The 23,557-nt window shown below is 37.2% G+C and overlaps 1 protein-coding gene across 1 annotated transcript in view; it reads left to right on the forward strand.

Annotated features, from left to right (window-relative positions):
• EXOC4 (exocyst complex component 4) overlaps positions 1 to 23,557 on the forward strand; it is a 722,132-nt gene that overhangs the window by 61,919 nt on the left and 636,656 nt on the right. The window contains exon 6 of the mRNA XM_002922628.4: positions 16,367 to 16,610. Within this exon, the coding sequence (XP_002922674.1) occupies positions 16,367 to 16,610 (244 nt within the window). The remainder of the gene's footprint in view (positions 1 to 16,366; positions 16,611 to 23,557) is intronic.

Below are 23,557 nucleotides of genomic sequence, written 5' to 3' on the forward strand. Positions count from 1 at the left end.
GCAAAAAAGCTAGGTATGTTCTGGGTACTAGTTTTCTCTTGTTGTTACAACAAATTATGACAACATAAATTTATCATCTTATAGTTTTGTAGGTTAGAAGTCCAGTATGGGTCTCACTGGGCTAAAATCAAGGTGTTGGCATGGCTGTGTTCCTTCTGGAGGCTCTACAGGAGAGTGCATTTCCTTGCCTTTTGCAGCTCCGGGGGGGCTGCTCCTTTCCCAGATTGTTGCTGCCTTCTCTCTTCAAAACCAGCGGCAGTGTGTCACATCCTTCTCGGGTCCTCTCTCTGACCCACCCTTCTGCCTCCTCCTTCCTCTTTTAAGGACGCCTATGATTAGATTGATTCCACCTGACTAATTCAGAATACCGTGCCCAGTTCAGGGTCCTTAACCTTAATCACATCTGCAAGTCTCCTCTGCCATGTGACATGTTCACAGAGTCTGGGGATTAGGACATGGATATTTTATGGGGACCGTCACTCTGCTTACCACGTTCTGCACTGCCTATTTTCTGACTTGATTTATCTTGAGGAGCCAATATATAAAATTTTGACTTTCTTGAAATTATGTGTGAAGTCTTTTTAAATCATTGCAATTCCAGTCTTAAAGACTATATTAATTAATCTGGGTCATATTATTAAAGGGGGTTGTGTAAATGAGGAAGATGTAAGTTATGTAGAGAACCGCATAAAATGTTACTAAGTACGTATAAAAGTGTGAGTGTGATGAAATACACTATAAATAAAGGGCAGATATTTTCTTATTCTTAATGAACAGTACGTCCTAAGAGTGTATTTGTGAAGTGCCCTGAAAGTCAGTCTTGAAAGTAATATTCATTTTCAGCAGGGAATTTAACATAGGCTTTTAAAACTCCTCACTCGTCTTGTGAAATAGTAGGATGGAGGGTGTAATCCATTAGAACTGACATTTTTATAGAGGAAGTCCCAATAGGGAATCCCTGGATAGAATAGATCTCTCATTGGGGTGCCATAAATTTAGGTTGGAGGTGATTCCTGAGGACTTTCAGAATATTATTAATTAAACAAAAATTTTGATTGTTTGCAAATGAGTCATTTTTCAAATGTCTTCTTTACAGGTAAAGGTGTCAGTGACTTTTTGGTGAGATTTTCTATTATAATTTACATGTTACGGTTTGCAAAACATGTTCCATCATTCAACTGATGGCAGCAGTCCTATGAGGTAGTTATGGCAGGTACCATTGACATTATCATGATGATTATTTTTATATGCGTCCTCTTTCAGTCTATTAAATACTTAAGTTATAAAAGTATTGAACTATAGGTGAGTATGCATCATCCAATTAAAAAATATTTAATTACAAAATGTAAAATCAAGGCACAGGTTGACAGAAGCAAGAAACCCATTAAGAGAAAAATGATTAGCATCCATTTAGCTTTCCTGCACATTAATGAAGAAAAGAAATGGCATTTTAAAGAACTGGACAAATGATGGGCAATTTACAGAAGAGTCCATTTTTGTGGAAATATTGGCATTTATCCAACAGAGGTTAAGTATCCAGAATATATAAAGAACCTCTATAAATCAATAAAACAAGCTAATCAAAAATATGCAAATATAAAATATTAAAGAATAGGCACAAACATGAATAGGCAGTTTGTGTAGTAAATATATGAAAGATTACTTATACACTCTAGTTAATCAGGTATTATTTTTAAAACTCACTGTATAAATATAATCCATCCACAGAGGTCGAGCAATCGGTGCAGGTTCACCAGATGGTAACTGTTGGAAGGTAGCCTCATGCTGTTCTCACTCTAAATAAGTAGAATGTATTTTTCAAGCCTTTCTCCTGTTTCTCATCAGTCATAGTATTTTGTAATGTACAGGCAACTAATGTCTAATTTAGATGTAGTAATTCAACTATAACTTAGGTAAAAGGATGGGAGAAGTGTGGAGAAAAGCCAATAATTGTAGTAAAATGTTGGTTTAAGCTTTTGGATTCCCAGTATGTCCTTTCATTTGGCAAACTGCCTTTGGAACGTTTTGACTGAGCAATTACTCCCGGGGTACACAAGCATTTCATTTGTGGCTTCTTTATTCATTTTATGCATGCTCCTGCTGGGATTGCTGTGAATGTAACTATCATGAAACTGGACTTCTTACTTCCTTTCTTTTTGGTACCAGCGTAGGTTAAGCAATAAAACCTAAAGAGAGCACAAATTAAATGATTTTTTTTTCTTTTGCTGTTATTTTCTCATGTGCTTATATTTCATGAAGTCTTGTTCTGGGACTTGATACTTTCCTTAAAAATTTAGGATTTGATATTTAAATTCTCTCTACATGGAGTGGGAGCTATGAATCCTAACACAGAAGGAGATGAAATGTTTCTTCTTGCAGCTCACATGTCTAGAATAGTGAAAGTTCTCCAAAACAATATGATGCCTTTGAGGTACTGTCCTGAGGTTGGGGCCTCCCTTGGCGTTTTAAATCAATTGTTCCTAAAGTACCCTTCATGTGCTATTAAATATCTTGGTTGATTTCTATGATTAATCATAAGTAGAGCTGAGGACTACATACAAGGGAGGCAAAATAGAATAAATAGTTCAGATATTTATAAATGTAAAAATAAGGCAAGGCCAGAGTTAAATTAAAATACATTATTAAATGTGACTATTATATTCATGTGTTGGAGATGAATATAACCATCGTCATGTACTTCCCCCTAGATTGATAAATCTTACATGTTTTTCCATATTTGATTCAGATTCTTTAAAAAAAATTTACAGGTACAATTGAAGCCCCCTATGAATGCATGAATTTTTCCTCAATTCCTTTCCTCTCTCTTCTACCCTAGAGGTAACTACTATTTTGAGACTGTTCCATGTCTTTTTCTTGTATGTTTTCATACTTTTACTGTGTGTTTGTATGTATATATGTTGTGTTTTTGTAAATACAGAAACAATACATATAGTTTGCATATTTATGTGTATATATCTGTATGTAAATGTTATAATATTGTATATGTTTGTTTATATATACAAAGTATATTATTTTGAGGATTTTAGGGTGTAAGTAAATTGTATAGCTTAATTTACATATTTACTTGATTTTAATGATATAATTTAATTAATTTACTTAAAATTGTGTGGTATGATATGTATTATTCTACTACTTGGGTTTTGAGCTCAACATTGTATTTTTTGGATTTTCTTATGTTACAATCTAGCTCTAGTTTATTAGTTTTAACTACTGTATAGTATTTTACTATATAATCATAATTTATCCATTCTTCTATAGGTAGACAAGTTATAAGTTTGCAGTTTTTCATAATTAGGAACCTTATAGCAGTGAGTATTTTTGTACATATTTCTGTGGGACAGAGTTTCCCAGCTGCTGATCTCTTGGGAATGGGTTGTAGATAAATCTGAGATACTGAACCCTTCAGCCTTTGGGGTAGCCAGTTGGGTTTGGGGCAGTGGGAATCTCTAGGCAGGTTCTCTTAGCTACATGCAGCCACCTCCATTTATCCTTGCTGTGCTAGATAAGTACTATTGTTTTCTTTCTGTGCCTCGATCCCTCCAAAGTGAGGAAGCCCTACTCCTGGGGTGCCTTGTGTGTTGTATATGCATAGGAATGTTGTGCACTTTAAACTTCACTTGCCAAGTTAGCTTTTTATTTTTATTTATTTATTTGTTTATTATTATTTTAAGCAAGAGAGCAGGGTGGGGGGGGGCAAAGGGAGAGAAAGAGAGGGAAAGAGAAAGAATCTTAAGTGGAGTCCAACTCGGGGTTTGGTCTCATGACCCTGAGATCATGACCTGAGCCAAAATCAAGAGTCAGACATTTAACTGACTGATCCACCCAGCCGCCCCTGCCAGATAGCTTTTTAAAGGGATTGTACCAATGCAGATTTCTGTGAACTATGCCAGAGCTTTTGTTTCTCTATTTCTTGCACTTAAAATTGGCTTTGTTAGACTTTTGATTTTTGCAAATGGATTTTCACAAATCTGACAGGCTCTGTGTTTTTATTTTTATATTTTTTTTTATTTTTGCATTTCTGAGGTTTCTAGTGGTGCTGAGAATCTTTCCATGTATGTGAACCATTTGGGTCTCTTGTAAATTGTGTATTGTTTGCCAGGTTTTTTTAGGCCATTTCTTTATTACTGTGTGTAAGAGAGTTAAGTGGATGCCAATCATTTTTTTTTTCACCCATCCCATATAGTTAATCAATTTCATCAGTTTCTGGTTTATTCTTCCTGTGTTTCTTCTTAAAAAATAAGCGCATTTATCTATCTATCTATCTATCTATCTATCTATCTATCTTATACCTCTCTTCCATGAAGGGGAATTTTACTTTAGATACTCTCCTATATTTTCCTGTTTTCACTTTATATCCTGGAAATCACTCCATTTTAGTTTATATAGATTATGCATTATTTTTTTAACACTTGCCTAATTCTCCATTATGTTGATTCATTATAGTTCTGCTACTCTCTTATGTATGGGTATATAGGTTGTTTACCATATTTTGCCTTTATAAATAGTGATGTAATGAATAATGTTGTGCATATGTATTTTCATATTGTTGGAGGTGTATCATTAGGATAAACATTGAGAAGAGGGATAGCTCAATCAAAGAGAAGCCCATATGTATTTTTTTGGTATTGGCAAATTCTCCAGAAGAGTTGTACCAGCTTACATTGTACCATGAGTGTGTGAGAGTGCTTGTTTTCCCCACAGCCTTGCCAAATAATGTGTTGTTATACTTTTTTTATTTATGCCCATTTGATAGGTGAAAATAGTATCACAGTATTGTTTAATTTGCATTTCTCTTATTATGAGTCAGTTTGGACAATTTTCCACAAGGAAATTTTAAAGCCCATTTTAATTTTTTTTGTGAATTGTCATTGTCTTTCATCCACTTTTTTCTATTTTAACTTTAAATCTCTTACTGTGCTGTATGTCAATGGACTTACTAATATTGAACCAATTTTTCATTTCCTAAAATAAATGCCTCTTGATGATGGTGTGTTACTTTCTCAATGTGGTTGTGAATTCTGTTTGCTCATATTTTACTTAGAATTTTTGCATCGATGTTTATAAATGATACTAGCCTACAGTCTAAATCATATCAGATTTTGGCTTCAATATAATAATTTGCTTCATAAAAGGAATTGGGAAGTTTTTCTTCAGTTTCAGCGCTCTAGAACAATTTATGGAGCATTGGGGTTCTCTGATGTTTGAAGGTTAGGCAATATCCCTGCGAAAACATTTGGATCTGATACTTTTCATGTTTTTGCTTTTTATTAATTTTTTCTCTTTTTTCCTGTGTAAATTGTTCTCTTTAAGCCTTCTGTCTCTGTTGGGATCAATTTTAATAATGTGTGTTTTTCTAGGAAATTATTGATTTCATTTGATTTTTCAATTTTATTTATACAGAGATAAGTATTTTCTTATTTTGAAATTTTTTTTTTCTTTTTGTCTTTTTATTTGCACTATTTCCCTTTTCTTGATCAAAGTAGCTGGTGGTTTGTCTATTGTGTTAGGGTTTTTATTTTTTTGTTTTTAATTTTCAAGAAATAACCAGTGTTTTTGGAGGAGATAATGCTAAGTGAAATAAGTCAAGCAGAGAAAGACAATTATCATATGATTTCTCTCATCTATGGAACATTAAAAACTAGGAGGATCGGTAGGGGAAGAAAGGGATAAAGAAAAGGGGGGTAATCAGAGGGGGGAATGAAACATGAGAGACTATGGACTGTGAGAGGCAAACTGAGGACTTCAGAGGGGAGGGGGTGGGGGAAGGGGATAGCCTGGTGATGGGTAGTAGGGAGGGCACGTATTGCATGGTGCACTGGGTGTTATACGCAACTAATGAAGCATCAAACTTTACATCGGAATCTGGGGATGTACTGTATGGTGATTAACACAATATAATAAAATAAAATTAAAAAAAAAAAAAAGAAATATACAGAGCTGAGATTTTCTGGACTGTGTGTTGGAGTTTGCTTGATGGTGACCCAGAGAATATCAATAAAATATTCTCCAGATGTTGTATAACTTTTTATATCTTCTTNAAAAAAAAAAAAAATAACCAGTGTTTTGATTATTGATTAGGGCTGTTTTTCTGTTCTCTACCTCATTTTCTGCTTTTATCTTTATTTCCTTTTTTGTGCTTTCCTCTGGTTTATTTTTTCTTCTGATCTAGACATTGAAGTCATATATTTTAATTCCTTCATTTTTACTAATAAAAATGTTAAATGACAGGAATTTTTCTCAACACTTTAAATGCATCCCATAGACCTTGAAATTTAATGTTCCCATTATCATTTTAAAAATATTGTCTCATTTCAGTTTATATTTGGATGAAGATCCAGTGTTTTTAAAGATTTTATTTATTTATTAGAGAGAGAGAGAAAGCACATTGGGGGGGGTGGGAAGGGGCAGAGGGAGAGGAAGAAGGAGAAGCAGACTCCCCACTGAGCGGGGAGACTGATGGACGCAGGGATCATGACCTGAGCTGAAGGCAGACGCTTAACCCATTGAGCCACCTAGGCACCCCTTGATCCAGTGTTTTTAATAGAAGAATTTTACACTCAAAGATAAAAGGGTCTTTGTGTTTGTTCTGTTTTCTTAATCCTTTCTAGCTTTTTTGCGTTGAATTCAGAGAGTATTGCTGGTAATAATTTTACTTCATGGAACTTACATTTTCTTTCTGACAGTACATGATCAGTGTTTGTGAATGTCCCATGGGTACTTGAGTTAAAGGTACAGTCTTGGTTATCAGGTGTAGAGTTGATATATACCCATAAGGTCTGACTTACTTAATTATTGTTTAGGTCTTCGATCTTTTTTTGTGTGTGTGTGATGTATTCAGGTTTTCTGTTAGTGGGTTTTTCCCTGTGTCTCTGCCTCACTTGTAGTTTCTGTTTCAAAATGGTGGCTTCTGTTTAATTTGGTGTATAAATAGTTGTAAGTGTTGTAGCCTTACTGTGAATTGTGGCATGTGGTATTAAAAGATGTCCTTCGTCATCATGGTTAATGCTTTTTGACCGGCATCTATTGTTCATTCTATATTTCTAGCCTTTCTAAATTACTAGTTTTGAGATCTGTGTATAGCATATTGTTGGGCCTTGCTTTGTGACTCAAATTGAAAATCCTTTTATAATAGGTGAGTAGGAGCCATTGATGTGTGTTGATAAGACTAATGTTTTGTTTCAGCTCTATCATAGTATTTTATAAACATGTGTATTTGCTATGTTTCTTTTTCTCTGAGATATTAATTCTTTGCTCCTTAATTTAAACAAATTTTTTTTAGGACGTGTTTTTTTTTCCCCCTAGCAATTGTCTTTTTAATGTATTTAAAAACTTAGAAAAATGCTCTTAGTCCCTTTTTAATGCTTTAATCTTTCACTCTCACATTTCTGTTTCTGTGGATATCCTTTAATCCTCATCTTTTGCCTAAGTAACAACATGACTTCATTTTCCTTTCTTTTCTGCCAGTTTTTAGTTGTGTTATTTTTTACTTTTTATTTTTTACGATGTACTTGTCTTAGCTGTCTTCCATCCACACCTGCCACTTTTGTTTTTGTCTTAAATCTACACTTAAATATTTTAAATGCTCATCATCAGTCTTTTTGCTGAAGTTTTTCCACTCATCTCTTGGCTTATCAAAAGATTCTTTAAGATAAAGGGCTTGTAGATGAAGAATTCCTTTAGTAGGTGCTTTTTTTTTTCTTTTTTCTTTTCTTTTCCTATAGCCTTGGTACTTAAAGGACAGCTTAGATAGGTATAAATTCTTTAGTTTACAATTTTTACTTATTTTCTTTTTCTATTTTTATAAAATGCTATTTCATTATTGTCTTCCTTTATTTTATGAAAATTCTTTTTTTAATTAAAATTATTTTTAATTTACATTCAAGTTGCTTAACATATAGTGTGTTATTAGATTCCTGGTGGAGTTCAGTGATTCATCAGTTGCTTATAGCACCCAGTGCTCATTATAACAAGTGTCCTCCTTAATGCCCATTAACCATTTAGCCCATGCGCCACCCACCTCCCCTCCAGCAACCCTCAGTTTGTTTCCTATAGTTAAGAGTCTCTGGGGGTGCCTGGGTGGCTCAGTTCATTAAGTGTCTGACTTCAGCTCAGGTCATGATCCTGGGGTCCAGAGATCGAGCCGCATGTTGGGCTCCCTGGTCAGTGGGGAGCCTGCTTCTTCCTCTCCCTTTGCCACTCCGTTTGTGCCTGCTCACTCTCTCTCAAATGAGTAAATAAAATCTTAAAAAAAAAATTCTCTTACGGTTTGCCTGTCTCTCTGATTTGGTCTTATTTTATTTTTCCCTCCTTTCTCCTGTGTTCATCTGTTTTGTTTCTTAAATTCCACTCACATGGTATTTGTCTTTCTCTGACTGACTTATTTTGCTTAGCGTAATACCCTTTAGTTTCATCCACGTCATTGCAAATGGCAAGATTTCATTCTTTTTGATGGCAGAGTAATATTCCAGTGTGTGTGTGTGTGTGTGTGTGTGTGTGTGTGTGTGTCCGTCCCCACACAAACACATCTTCTTTATCCATTCATCTGTTGATGGACATCTGGGCTCTTCCATTTTTTGACAATTGTAGACATTTCTGCTATGAACATTGGGTGTATGTGCCCCTTTGATTCACTATTTTTGTATCCTTTGGATAGATACCTAATAGTGCAATTGCTGGGCTATAGGGTAGTTCTATTTTTAACTTTTGGAGGAATCTCCATACTGTTTTCCAGAGTGGCTGCACCAGTTTGCCTTGTTTGCCCTTGTAAGTTGTGATCCTGTAGACCTTGATGACTTTCTAACTTAGGAACTTAGCAGTTTTAGTGGGATATGCCCTGGAGTTTGTTTGTTTGTTGGATGGCTAATTTTCCCAGATACCCAATGGGCTCTTTCATTTTATAGATTCAAGAGGTTTTTTTCTTTATAATTTTAAGTCATCTATTGTTTGTTTTTCTTCTAATATGTTACCTTTTTCTTTGCCTGTCTTCCATTTCTACTACTTTCTCTTTGGTCTTTGTACTTCTTTTTTTATATCCCTTTATTCTCTATTTTGGTTCCCTGAATTTCCTTAATATCCTTTATAAATGCTCATTTGAGTCTCTTTTCTCTGGGGTATTTTATAATTTATTCTTCCTGTGTGAAATAATAGTCTTTTTCTTCCATATCTCTTCTCTCTTTAGTCCATTTTCTTCTCACACTTTTCTTTTACTTGTCCATGTCTATTCTTAGTTTCGGGATTTCTGACTCAAGGTAGCTTTTTGCATCCCCAAGTTCTTGTTTGAATATATTTCTTCCATCTGGAGTGTTGTCAGCTAATTTGCTTGTGCTTCGTGGTAGTTTTGTTGCAGGGAATTTTCCTCTGTTAATGTGTGTTGGATTTTCTGATCCTCCCCCTCCCCCCATACCTTCTTACAAATTTGTTCATTTTTTTCTGTTCTCTTTTAACGGGTTTGGGGTGTTTTGTAGAATTCCTAGCTCATTGGCTCCCTCTTCTGTCAGCATACTAAAATCCAAATATTTGAGTGGATTATTTGTTTTGGTGGTAGGAGAAGGTTGTTCTCAGAATTTTGACTCTCGTGGGATCCTGAATTTTCCCTTTATGCTTCTTTCTCCCTTCACTATCCAGTAGCCAAAGGGCATTTCTCTATTCCTTTTGTCATATTTCTCCCATTGAAGCTGGAGGTCTCAAATACTGCTCCAGCAAATTGTCTGCTTTTAAACTCTCTTCCCTCTAGTCCATGCTCTCATCTCTTTGGATACTTTTTAAGTATTTTGAAACTCAGGATGGACATAGTCTTCTTTAGAGAGAGTTTTAGATCAATCTTAGGATCATCCCTAACCCCCTTGTCTCTTCGTGGTTCTTCAACGGCCTGCTTTTGCTTGCACCAAAGCCTTGTGGCAGAGCAGGGGTGGGGCAGGAGCCTGGGAGATCCCTTGCTGAGATTAGGTGTTTTTTCTTATTTTTAATTGCAGTTGTGAATTTTGGGCAATTTCTATCTTCCAGGTTATCCTGAGGGTATGATTTGTATGAGTTTTTTTTTTTTTTCTGGTTGTTCTATGTTGTTTTTGGAGGAAATAAGGAGAAATGGGGACCTAAGCAACCACCATTGTCTCTAGCAATCCAGGAGTTCCTAAAGTTAGAAGTTTTAAAAGTACATTTTTTTTTTTTTACTTTCTTGGCTGTTTGTTTTTGTGTTTTGTTGTCATATTAGCTCATTTAATATACACAGTTGTGTAGATAATATTATTTCCATTTCAGAGATGGAAACATTGAGGTCCAGCAAGAATTAATGACTTGAGAGAGATTTACCCAGTTAGAATGTGGTAGAGTTGATAATCAGATCCAAAGTTGTATGATGCCCAGCTCTTTTTACTACATCGTACTATCTCTTTAGGAAATTGAACTTACAAAGCCTAACACGTATTATTGAATATTAATATAAACAATCAATTTGTTCATCTGTTCCTTGTATCTTCTCTTATCCTGTAGCCCTCTTAAAATTTTTAGTAGTCACTTCTCCACTGGTAGCTACTCCTTGACTTTCAAAGGTGCATCCTCCTTGCTCTAAAAGTGATACTGTACATTAAATGCTGTCCCAAGGGAAACTGAACAGGTGTCAGTTTTGTTTGTTTTTATTGTGATAGTCTACCCTCCACTCTACCTTCCCCCTGAAACATACCATCATTTCCCCCTTAGCCCACTTGCACTTATGGACGGACCGTAGTGCATGTTCATTTTGCTTTCATTCTCCACTTCTGAGTTGAAACTATTCCTGTGCTGAGATAAACCCCCAGCTTCATGTAAATGATAGCCCCTAGTTGCACAGTTGGCAATAGCTTTTGGCAGCCTCCTTTCAGGAGTAGGGTGTTATATTGTCTGTAGTTTCCTTTAAAGTAATTTAATCTGCACCTTAGGGGTGCTTAGTTAACATTTTTGAAGTACCTTAATCAGGAATCCACACTTCAGGGGTAGTTAGTTAACATTTGAAAGACCCTAATCAAGATTCTATACTCCAGGGGCAACCAGTGCTTCAGAGACTGTACCAGTGGGTGCATTAATTAGAATAAAAGATGTTAGAGGTAATTTTTCATTGGTGAAACGAATGGTATTTAAGATAAATAGTTGACCAGGTATCTCCACTGGGACATGAATGGAAGATAAGGATTTGTTGAGGCCAGAAGCATACACAAGTCTAGAGCTTGATTTGGTCCTGTGCTTGTAGCCCTCAATGAAGGATTTTGTCATCTCATTTGGCCAGTGGTGCATGTGAAGTCTCTGTAACACCCCATGGGCCACACCTTGCCTGCTGCTGCTTGCTTCTGCACACGTGCTCTGGCTCCACTCCTTTTTTCTATTTCTTGTCCACAGAGGTGTTATTCCCGATTTTGAACCAGACTATTTCTTCATGTCTTCTTGGTTTATATTTTGTGTATAACTGTGTTTTGAGATTGTGTATCTCAACTATGAATTCATAGTGCCATTTTGACCGGAAACAGAATTATTGTTGAGTGGTAACTTTCTTATTTTCTACTTGAGAGTATTGTCATTCTTCTGAGGCCACATTCCCATCTGTGGTGGCAGCGTTGTAGACATGTAATTCTCTTGGTATTTTATTGGGCTAATTAGGGTTGGTGATTTTTTTTTTTTTGAAGTCTCCTTTTGATATTGAATTCTGTTCAATAGGGGCACAGTTCTGTTATATAGACATAATATTCTTGAATACAGCATGTAAATGAAGTTATGTGTGTAGGTCAAAATCAGATATATCATATTTACATACTTTAGTTACCGTGCATAGTATAAAGCATGACATTTACCAGAGTTTCTATGGTAAACACTACCATTGTCTCTTACAATTTAATTAACATATATAAATGTTAAGTGAAATAATAAAACTTATTCAATACAAAGTTAAAGTGTATCACCAGGGTTCTTGTGCAGATTTGATGACGTTGATGTGGTTTTGAAATATAGGTGAAGTTCAGCGGGGTGGGGTGGAATCCGGAGCCTAAGACCAAGAAAGAATTCTTGAGAGGTTTTTGGTGCAAAATGTGGTTTATTAAAGCACGGGGATGGGCCCCATGGGCAGAAAGACCTGCTGCCCCAGCTTGTGAGGGCTGGCTGATTATATACTATGGGGTTGGAAGAGGTAAGGAAAAAAAGGAGGTTTCAAAAGGATTTTCATATGTTAAAGAAGGCTTACAGGGTACAGGAGGCCTTGCCATTTTCAAGTTAAAGTTGTTTTTCCCTCTAGCAAGGCATTAACATGAAGATGGTTGGGAACTTCCTGGAAGAACATCACAGATCCCACTCAGGAGTGGGGGTGAGGGGAGGTTGCAGGGTGTCAGCTTATGCTTTGTCTTCAGCCAGCCTTCTGCTCCCTCATCAGCGTGTGTATATAGCCATGGTGAGTGTAACTAATATTTTCTTACCAAACGTACCAAGAAAAGAAAGCCGTTATGGAGTGGTTTATGTTGCTTCCAGTACTCACTGGGAAACAAAAGGTAGTTTTCTTTTATAGAACACTTACCTGCTTAAATGGATTATTCACTTTATCTGTTATTTTTTTAAATGGGATATCTATAATCTAAGTATACATAATTAACTGTAGGCTATGGAACCACAGATGTACAGATTTACTCTAAGTTGATAGAATTATGGAATTGTGGAGCTTGAAAGGACTGGAGATACCATCTAGTTTCATGAGTCCCAAAGTGTCTTAGTTAAATCTTCATGAATCCATGTTTGGCCTCAAACCACAGACATAATTTATATCCATCTAGGCATGCATACCTACACATCCATATCTTCCGCCATCCTTCTTTGTCTGTGCGTGTAATAAGGAACAATTGGGACCCATAGGATTTTAATAGTAATAATGGGGAAGAACATGAAAGTCTTAATATTTAGCACTGTCCTGCCAGTGAGGGTCTTCAAGAACAGGTTCAAGAAATCCTCACTTTGATGAAGTTGTGGGATACAGGTGAGGTTGAGTGGGGTGGAGTCCCGAGCTGACGACCAAGAAAGAATTCTTGAGGTGTCTTTGGTGCAAAATGGTGGTTTATTAAAGCACGATGACAGGACCCGTGGGCAGAAAGAGCTGCTCCGGAGTCATGAGGAACGGCCCGTTATATACCCTCAAGTTGGGAGGGGATTAGGGATAGCGTCAGTCTGTAAGGAATTTTGGAAGCAAGGTTTCCAGGACCTTGAGGGGGCTAGCTATTGTTGGGAAAAGGTCATTTATTACCGTCTAATAAAGCCTTAGTCATGAGACCCTTCAGATGTATATCGGTGGGCCATGTGCTTGGGGGATGATTGCCAACACGTATCTTGAAGGGGGGGGAAGTGGTTAGAGATAAAGGAAGTTTCCAAAGGAATTTTTATACGTTAAAGTAGACTACCGGATCCTGGGGGAGGCGGTGCTCAGGCTAGGATTGCCTTTTGCCTTTAGCAAAGTATTAAATCGAGGCAACTGAGTTCCTAGAGGAATGTCACTGTGCCTGTTTCAAGGACTTGTGAATGGGCTGTAGGTAGTAGGAAGTTTAATTGTGTCTACATACATTCCCTTCTGGAAGCTAGATTACTGATAGCTTTGTTCTTGTAAACTGCTAAGACATTTGTAAATTGAGGGAGACTCAAGTCTTACAAGATTGTGGTATCTATAGGTTAACTGTTTCTTTGTCCTTTAGGGCAGCCAGGAGTGCCTGAGGAATGTTGTGTACATCCCAGGGGGGAGGGGGTTGCAGGGTGTCTGCTTCTGCTTTGTCCTCAGCTTGCCTTCCGGATTTACTTGGGCACAGATGATCCACAACCTCATCAACTTGGTAAGTATCTTCAGAGCAAAATGATCAGAGAGAACTGGGGGAGAGAGTAGAGTATTTCTTATAAAGTGTTCTAAAACCTGCACGGTGAGTACTATATCACTATAGATACAAGGGAATGATTTGATGTTCAGTTGCTTCTAAGTATGTACATTTTGTTCTAATTGTGGTGTGAGGCCCTTACTGAATTTCAGCTACATTATTTTTGTACAAGATTTTTTCCATAAAGCACCAAGAATTCTATCTGACCTCACAGGGTTTTTGTGATTATTGGACTAGTCTTCATGGTTGATTATATTATCCTTTAAAATTGCCTTTTAATTTTCAGCTGATGTAAGTGAAATAGATAATATAAATTAATTAATATTGGATCTGTTCAGTGTTTATGCTCTAGGAGATTTCAGGAGACAAACAGAAAGATGAGGTTCTAAACAAATGTGCCATTTGGGGCTGTGGCATTTTATTATTCATACCTTGCTTATTTGTTATTTTTTCATAGGGTCTCTATCACATTAGTGCACATGTAAGTAGCTATATGCCACACTGTCTAGGGGCTCATGGACTTAAACTACATTTATCTCCTCACCAATCACTCTTGGCGGCAGGAGCTTGCGACACACAGGTGGCCCGTTGCTTGTGTCTGTTTGTGACTCATATGTGCTGTTTCGTGAAGATCATTTTCTCTCAGCTAAATTTCTATTACCTTTTTCCCTGCCTGAAGCTCTGCTTATAGTTGTGCTTCATTGCCCCCCTTCCCCAACATGCTGCATTTAGATGGCTCCTTGGCTGCTAAGTATTTCTCTCTTCTTGCTGCTGGGATTGGTTTTGCAGAATGGAGGAATTCTGTGGCCCGAGGGGTCTACTTAATGTATAAAACAACACCAGTAACTAAAATGTCTATTCTTGGAACGTCACATTTGGAAATATCAATGCCTGCCTGCTTGCTTGCTTGCTTTCTTTCTCTCTCTCTCTCTCTCTTTCTTTCTTTCTTTTTTTGATTTGCCATTAAAATTGTCACCTTCAGGGGCTTAAGCAACCTTGGTTCTACTCCCACGTCACTAGTATTAAAATTTTTTAAATGAAATACCACATCATCAAATGTCTTCTATGTTGCGAAGAAAATCCTAAGAATTTGGTCATTCTTGATGTGCTTCTGTCTAGGACTTCTTCAATGAAGAGCAGGCTTGTTGAAGTTATTACATCCTGCATATCCTTAAATGCTTTTGGTTCATATTTAAGTGCATTGCATGAGTTGGGAACAAAAACAAGAGGGATTGAGGAGAGTAGCGTGCATTATCATCTGAAGTAGGGGTTTCGGAGACTTCATGCAGTGGTTACAAGGATTTACTCCATATAGTGGGCTATTCTCATTCTTCCCTAATAAATAGATTGCAGTGCCTTCCCGTGGTGCTGAACAACTTGGAGTGGACGTCCTCATAGTATCACTGAGCTTGAATCTACTGAAGAAGAGTGCGTGCGTTCTTTCAGGATATCATGTATTTTAAAGACCTGCCTGTTGTTTGGAAGACTAGAGGAGAGGGAAGGATGGGGAAGACTTTAATTATTAGGGTCCATCTTCTGGCTCTTACTCACTTTTGCTTTATTCTATCTTAATCCAACCATTTTTGAAATGAGAGAATTATTTTTGGGTATTTTGGAGCACATATTTGTATGTTATGTGCATTAGTTTCAAGGGAAGGCCTGTGGTTTTCAGTAGATAACAGAGGTCTCAGATCCCCATCCCTCCCTCTCCCCAGCTCCTCACTGGGGTAAGAACCACTGCGCTGGGCTCTCTTCTTTCATTCCAAACCCAGGTGGTTGTGATGCCATGTAGTCTACAGATCTACAGAGACTTTTGACATATAAAATTATTTCTCAGAAAACCGACGTGGATTAGCCAGACAGGTTTTTCAGGAGAGTGTGTTATGGTAGACCTATGTTTAAAGAAAAGTAGAAGGTGGTTCTTTTGTGTTTATGAAGTGCCTTCATTACTATTTTCCTCAGAGTCTTGTCTCACTTTGCACATATTGTTCTTCATTTTTCTTCATATCTTGTCATTTGTTTTAACTAATTTACCTTATTATCTTATCTCTTTTTATCCAGTTACTTATCTTTTCCAACCATTAAATAAGAGTTTTGACACTATGGTCTGGCTCTTTAGAGTTCTCCTGCAGCACCCAAGAATGGCATTTTATCAACAGCGAATGCTTAATAAATGTCATGAACTGACTGGCTCATTGTAGAAGTGGCAGTCCATGGAAAACTTTCTGTGGAGATTTGCTGGTTTTTAATGGCTTCCACCTCTTGTTTTAACTGATCGGTATGATTTGAGGAATATAACTGTTACTTTATGATTCTTAGTCACTATGTGAATATAATTTAACTACCAATTTACTTGAAAAGTCTTCTCCAATTCCTTTAAGGGAGTAATCAAAGCTGTGATCCCATTTATTCAACCCATTCTGTTTTTGAATCTTGCAATGGAACCTTTTTCTTTTCTTTTTTTCTCTTTTTTATTTTTACAGCAAGGGAGATAAACCTGCAGGATATCAAGGAGGATTTGGAATCGGATCCAGAGGAGAACAGCACCCTTTTTATGGGCATCCTCATCAAGGGACTGGCCAAACTGAAGAAGATTCCAGAGACCGTTAAGGCCATCAAAGAACGCCTGGAGCAGGAGCTACAGCAAATTGTGAAGAGGTCTACAACCCAGGTGGCAGACAGTGGCTATCAGAGAGGAGAGAACCTCACTGTGGAGAACCAGCCAAGGTAAATGGGTGTGCAGTTTGTTGTTTTGAGAATTCTGCCTCTGCTAGGATGGGGGATAAGTGAAAAACTTCTGTTGATGTTATTTCTTGAACTCAGGCTACTAGAGCCCATACAAACTCAGATTGGTGAAAATAGGTGAATAGGCATAATTCAGCTGGTTTTTGATGCAATTGAGAAGTTTTAAAGCGTATTGTTCATACTCTAATGGAAAGAATGTAGTTATTGATTATTAAGTACTAAGCATAATTCAAGGCATTTATGTATATTATCTCATTTAATTCTCACCACCACTTTATGAGCTACTTATTAATATCTACATTTTACAGTTAGGGAAACTGGGGCTCAGAAACTAATAATTAGTTCAAGGTCACAGAACAAGTGGCTAGCCTTGGAGTTGAATGCATCTCTATGGTTTTGCCTCTGTCCTGTGCTTTCTTCTTTAATGTGTGGTGATATTTGCTAATAAGGCAGGTAGGTTTCAGGAGTTCCTGTATCTACTTAAAATAGCTAATAGGATTTGGATTTCATAATCCTTGTTTCATGGGAAACTGAAGTTGTACTACAGTCCTAACTCTGTCTTGACTCATACACTGAGAGATCATGTCTGCCAAACCAGAGTTCAGGGCATAATAGACTAATACCACTTGACTGTGGGACAAGATATTTGAAATTGAGGCTTTTCTAGAAAATCCAAGGTATACTCTACACAGGTCTCTGTTCCCTCCCACCCCCTTCTCTGCTGCTACGCACCCCGCCTCCCTGCCCCAACCCTCCATGCTTACCAGGGCAGGGATTTGTCACAGTTGGGGGGGGGTGGGAAGAGACCAGTGAAAACTATAATTTCATGTGAGAGCAGAGGGCAAAGTAGAGCAGGTCTTCTCAGTTGCTCAAATAATGTAAGTTCCTAGGAGGTACCAGACAGTATGTAGAACGGATCATAATCTCGTGGACCTGTTGTTAAGGAAATTCTACTGTTTGTACATAGGACTTAAGAATTTTTTTTGTTTTGTTTTGTTTTTTGTTTTAAAGCAAATTACTAAGGAGAAAGAATAGCTGACTTAGATTAGAATTCCTCAGACTTCAAATGTTTTGGAAAAATTAATGTGTTCTATTTATATTTTCTATATTCTTTGATATATCTAATAACATTTTTTCTTTTTAAGATTTTATTTATTTATTTATTTGACAGAGAGAGAGACAGCCAGTGAGAGAGGAAACAAGCAGGGGGAGTGGGAGAGGAAGAAGCAGGCTCCTAGAGGAGAAGCCTGATGTGGGGCTCAATCCCAGAATGCTGGGATCACGCCCTGAGCTGAGCAGACGCTTAATGACTGTGCCACCCAGGTGCCCCAACGTTGATTTTGATTATACTTTAAAACTCTTCAAAAATTAACTCCCTTGAAAACTTCATTCAAAAGTGCAACTGGTATGGGGCGCCTGGGTGGCTCAGTCGGTTGAGTGTCTGGCTCTTGGTTTCAGCTCAGGTCGTGATCTCGTGGGTCATGGAATCAAGGCCTGCGTCAGACTCCGCACTCACAGGGGAGTCTGCTTGAGGGTTCTCTCCCCCTGTTCCCCACCCTAACTCTTTCTCGGTCTCTTTCTCTCTCTAATAAATAAGTCTTAAAAAAAAAAAGAGGTACAATTGGTGAAGAAACCATCTTCCACCCATCTTCCTGCCATAGACCATTCCAAGCATGTGTTTTGATGGATTTTGGAGTCAAGCAAACCTGATTTTGAATGCCAGCTCTTTAATCTGTGGAAAATAATCCCTGTCTTAGAGGATTGCTTGCACTAGGTGAGGTCATATGATTAGAGTTTAGTAGACTAGTGCCAGTTAAAACTATTACATGTCTACGTAATATATGAACACACGCGTTTATTTATTCTTGCTTCCTTCCTGAACTTCATGTTCTTTGATCACTCACATTGTGATCCAGAGAGGCTGGGGAATGGTTCTAAATTGAACTTTGCTTTTCTTCTTTCTTTGCCTGGTGCCTGGATTTCCGCAAAGACCTTTTGCCTCCTTACTAATGAACACTCCAAAATTCTGGCTTGCTATTTGCCCTGTTGCTGCAAGTCCCTGGATGAATACACTGAACTTTCATAGGGAAATAACATGACTATAATGTATATTGGAAATAAAACGAAAGGGCATGGATCAATAACTTTTCTGCAAATCTCATTACGGTACCCTTAAAAGCAATGTGTCTTTCATAGGATTTTGATCCCTTCCTCTTCCATCCTCTAAGCCCCTTCCAGAATTCACAAGTGGAAATTACAGCTGTAGAAGTAGAAATTCAGCATACTGCCCCAGGAAATAATAAATGCTTATGAGGAATGAGTTAGCAGAAGGGTCTCCCCCCGCTTTAAGTTTTTTTGTTGTCGGTATTTAGAGCTTTTGTTAGCGGGATATACTGGACGCCGGCAAGTGAACAAATGCTTGTCTTGGTTTCATGTATATAACATGATCCCATTTTATAAAATGTACAAACCTGAAAAATTGGGCTCAAACTATTAAGAGATAAAAAAAGTCCAGAGAAAGCAAATATTTGGGGTGAGCCTCTTTCCTTGAAGATCAAAGATTAATGTCTTGGGCTGGGATTCCAAATGACTGATAATTTTGAGCTAGTCTGGTGGCTCTGTGGTTTCAAATGCCTTAAAACTCACAAATTAATGACCTTGGAAATGTCATTCAAAAGTGATTGGCATTGTTGCTTCTAGAGGCTGAACATTTTAGATGAGATATTGTCAGATTATCCCTTGAAGCTTGCTTGGTATTTTGTGTTCATCAAACTGTACTGGGATGTGTTAGTGGCATTTATTTTAGAAAGAAGTCAAGTCATAATACTTCATATTATTTACCATTCAAGGAATCTTATGCTAAAGTATAAGAATCTGTTTTTCTTAAAGGTGGAGTGTAGACGAAAAAAAACCCATGTAAATCCTTCTCTCCCCCCAATATGCATATTCTTTCCCTCAGCCCCCAGTGAAATAACCTCTTCCAAATCATTAGCATATAAATGCTATTCTGAGGCTAGATACCGGTACTGTAACTTTCCTTAAAAGTTTCATTGTTCAACATCATCTTATTAAATATATTCTGGTTGTGATGCATTGCAGGCCTGTTTTCATTTGTCTTTATGTAAAGAGAATTAATGTGGTGTGCTATTTTGCTAGGAAAGAAGGAACCAGGCTAGTGAATTGTCATGCTTCACTTCCTGCAGAGCCAGAATACTTCCCCAGCCAGTTTTTAAAAATCACTTTGGTGACCCACTTATTTTTTGAAACCGGAACCCCTCCCACACCCCCACCCCCGCTGCCAACTATCTGTTGTCTATTTATAGGAGAGATAGTCTTTTCTGTTCATTCATAATCTATGAAGTGTCTATAAACCTCTGCTTACTGTTAAAGAAAAATATTCAAATACTGTTGCCAACTCGGTATAAACATTAGAGCAACATGTGCTTTGCTAATCTCCCAGAACCTCCTTCTACCCATGATTTCCTTGGAAAGACAGGCAGTGTCTTCAGTTTCAGATGGCTCATGTGGTCTGCTGTCTGGGCAGCATATTACCAGTTTCTTCATCTCCTGCTGCCTAATTACCATTTCTTTCCCAAAATCTAGCTCATGAGCATTTCATAGCATTTTTGTTTCCAAGAAGCTGGAAGAAGTTCTTTAATAATTAACACATAGGAAAAGCATGAGGAAGAGGTAAAAGAAATAAAGTCCTCACAAGGTGCAACGTCAAGAATATGGAGGAGAGAAAGATGTGAGAAAAGACAGTGATTGGCACGTGTGAGTCGCCTCTTCCATCTGTTTGAAAATGGGCCTGTTTAAACGTGGAGACAGCAGATCGTTGCAGGGGGAGGTGGTGGAGGGCTGCTCTGTTTTGGTAAAACTGCTGGTCCTGAAGAGGGCAGAAGGGATTGAATGAGTTGAAGCCATGGCTGCTATGGAAACCTTTTTCCTTTTGGAAAGAGATAATTTTGCCATGTTTCTTCATCTTGGTTAGGAATGAAGGAAGATTAAGTGTCTGATTTAAAAAGCAGAGAACATTACATGTTCTGTGCCTCCTGGGATATTAAAGATTTGTGGAAAACACAGGAAAGAAATAGGTTTTAATGTTAAAGGTAGTTGTGTCTGGATAATGTTGTAGATTTTTCCTCCCTCTCTGTTTTGTAACTGTTGTTAAGTTCTACTGAAAAATAAATTCTTTATTTAAGAATTAAAGTACTAAAGTTATTTTAATTAGAAGAAATCGTTGAAAATGAAAATGCCTATTGGGGGTATCAGTGTGGACAAAGGTAATTAATACCTGTTTGGAGACCAAGAGGATCTTGACCATTAGATTACCTTCTATGATTTGTGTGTGTGTGTGTGTGTGTGTGTGTGTGTGTGTGTGTGTGTTTGGCTATCTTCTAACTGCTCGTAGTATGGAAGCCTTGAGAGAGAATGAGTTTGCCTTGCTCAGCACCCTATCTCCAGAATGTAGCACAGTGCCCATGTGACCCAATATCTGTTAAATGAAAGAACAAATTCTACATATGTTGTTATCTACCATGGATCAGACACTGGGCTGAAACGCCAAAGAAATAAGACCTAGTCCCTGTCTTACAGAATTTAAAGTCCAGAGGGCAAGAAAGGCATTAATCAAAGAACTTTTCAATAAGTCTATTATTACAGACTGTGTTAAGTGCTGTAGAGGAAGAACAAAGTGTGCCCTGAGAGCATATAACCGTGAACACCTGATCTGGTCTGGGTACGTGGGCATTGCAGTGTTCCTTGTGTGTATGTTTTTAAACAAAGTGAGGCAGCCGCTGCATTTTATAATGGTTGTTATCGCTTTGACAGCACCTACCATTTATGCTTCTTGTGGTGCAGTTAGCTTGATATCCACATAGAAGATGGGAGAAGGAAAGCAGCTAGGTTCTCGATAGACCATTTCCAGAGTTTGTGTTGCCCTCTGTGGTTGGTAAGATTTTGATGATTACTGCCAAGTGTGCTTTTCCTAATACCGGTTTTCATGTCATCACTGACGTTTGAGAATTTCTATGTTCCCTTGCCAACAGATTGTATTAGCAAACATTTTTATCTTTGCCAGTCTAATAGGGAAAAATGGTATTTCCAGGGGGGTTTTGATTTGCATTTTCTTTCTTGTTAATATGAGTGAGGTTAAACTTTTGTGTTAAAAAAAATAATTTGTTATGATACCCGGGTATTACTTCAAATTAATTTGGCTTGAGAGTGGGTAGAGATGTAGGTAACATACTGTTAGCCATAAATGATACTTACTGAAGCAGGGTAATAGATGCAGGGTGGTTTATTTATCCTATTCTTTTTCCTTTTTAAAATCTGAGATTTTCAATAATACAGGGTTCAAATAATGTTTATTTCCTTTTCAGTGAACTGTCTGCTTTTCTGGTAATTTTTTTTTATTGATTTGTAGGAACTTTTTATTTATTAAGAAAATTAGTTTCTTGGGATTTATTTTATAATTTCCCCTTACTTTTTCTCTTTTGACTTCATGGTGTACGGTCATACCACTCTGAACGCGCTTGATCTGATTTGATCTCAGAAGCTAAGCAGGGTCGGTCCTGTTTAGTACTTGGATGGGAAACTTTGTTAAGGTGTCTGGCCATGTAGGCATTGTTATTATATATTATAGTTTTTGTTTTTATGAGGCTGTATTTATCAAGCTTTCTTTCATAGCTTTTGAGTTTTGTGTCAAACTTAGGTTTTCTCTACTCTTTGTAAATAAAATCTCTCAATTTTTTTCTAGTATTTATATAGTCTTATTTTTAATGTTTATGCATCTGGAATCTGAAGGAGTGGCCATACCATTTTTAAACAGATGTAACACTTACTGAACTGTATTCTAACGGGCTGTATGCCCTTTCATTTCTGTCTCCTATGAATCTGCCATGTAATTGATTGTCAGTGGTAGCTGGATGCTTGCTGAATAATTCTAACACTGAATCATTTACTTTATAGTCATGAGTTTTTTTCAAGGTTGGTATTTGCCTCATTTCCTAAAACTTTTCTCCCTCCCCCCTGGTTTGTCAGTCAGTGAAGGCTGGTAGGTTTGCAGAAATCATTGAATTACTGCTCTCAAAGTTTAAAAAATAAGCCGTAAGAATATTTTTGAAACTCGGAGTCCAGAACTTGAAATGAGGGCATACTGATATAATAGGGCATTCTTACAAAGTGGTTCTGTCTATGAGGAAGTCTAAAAGCTCAGTCCCCAAGATTAGTTTTGTAGTACGAATGCAGTGTTTATGAAAGGACAAATAAATGAAACAGTTCTCATGGTTTTTTTTAGACCTGTGGCTAGAGTCAGGCGTATGAGTCTTTTTCAAATAAGTAGCATTTCCTTTCATTTTTTTCTTTTTCTATTAGGTACTCTTCTTCTAAGTCTCTGAAATGTAGGATTTTGTGGGATTGGTCATTTTATTCGACAGAAAAGTCATTTAAGAGCGGCTTTGAAGCAAGGTCAAGCATTTGTCCTTGTGGCTTCTTGTAGCCATTCCCAGGCACTGCATGTAGCACCTGGACATGCTTGGAATCAGGGAGGGCCTTGATGTAATTTAGATGAGTAGTTAATTCGAATCAAAGCAAGCGGGAAGCAAGTAAATTTAACTTCAGTGATTATGATATTTGATTAAATTTCTACTTTTGATTACATATATCAGTGAGAACATGCTTTAAATATACTCAACTGTTAAATACTGAAGGGTATGAATAGGATGAACCAAAGACATAGAGAAGAAATTCCACTATTCTTCAACTAGAACAGATCCCCTGCAGCTTTATTGCAATATTTTTAGAACAAATGAAAGGAGTTAATTCTTTACATGGGGACTTAATATACCAATTGTTAACTAAAACATAAAATTTATTACCATGGAAGGTAGTACTGGTTTCACATCTATGTATGTTCTAGTAAGACTTAA

Source organism: Ailuropoda melanoleuca, chromosome 1 (assembly GCF_002007445.2).
Source record: "Ailuropoda melanoleuca isolate Jingjing chromosome 1, ASM200744v2, whole genome shotgun sequence".
In the NCBI taxonomy this organism is placed as follows: Eukaryota; Metazoa; Chordata; class Mammalia; order Carnivora; family Ursidae; genus Ailuropoda; species Ailuropoda melanoleuca.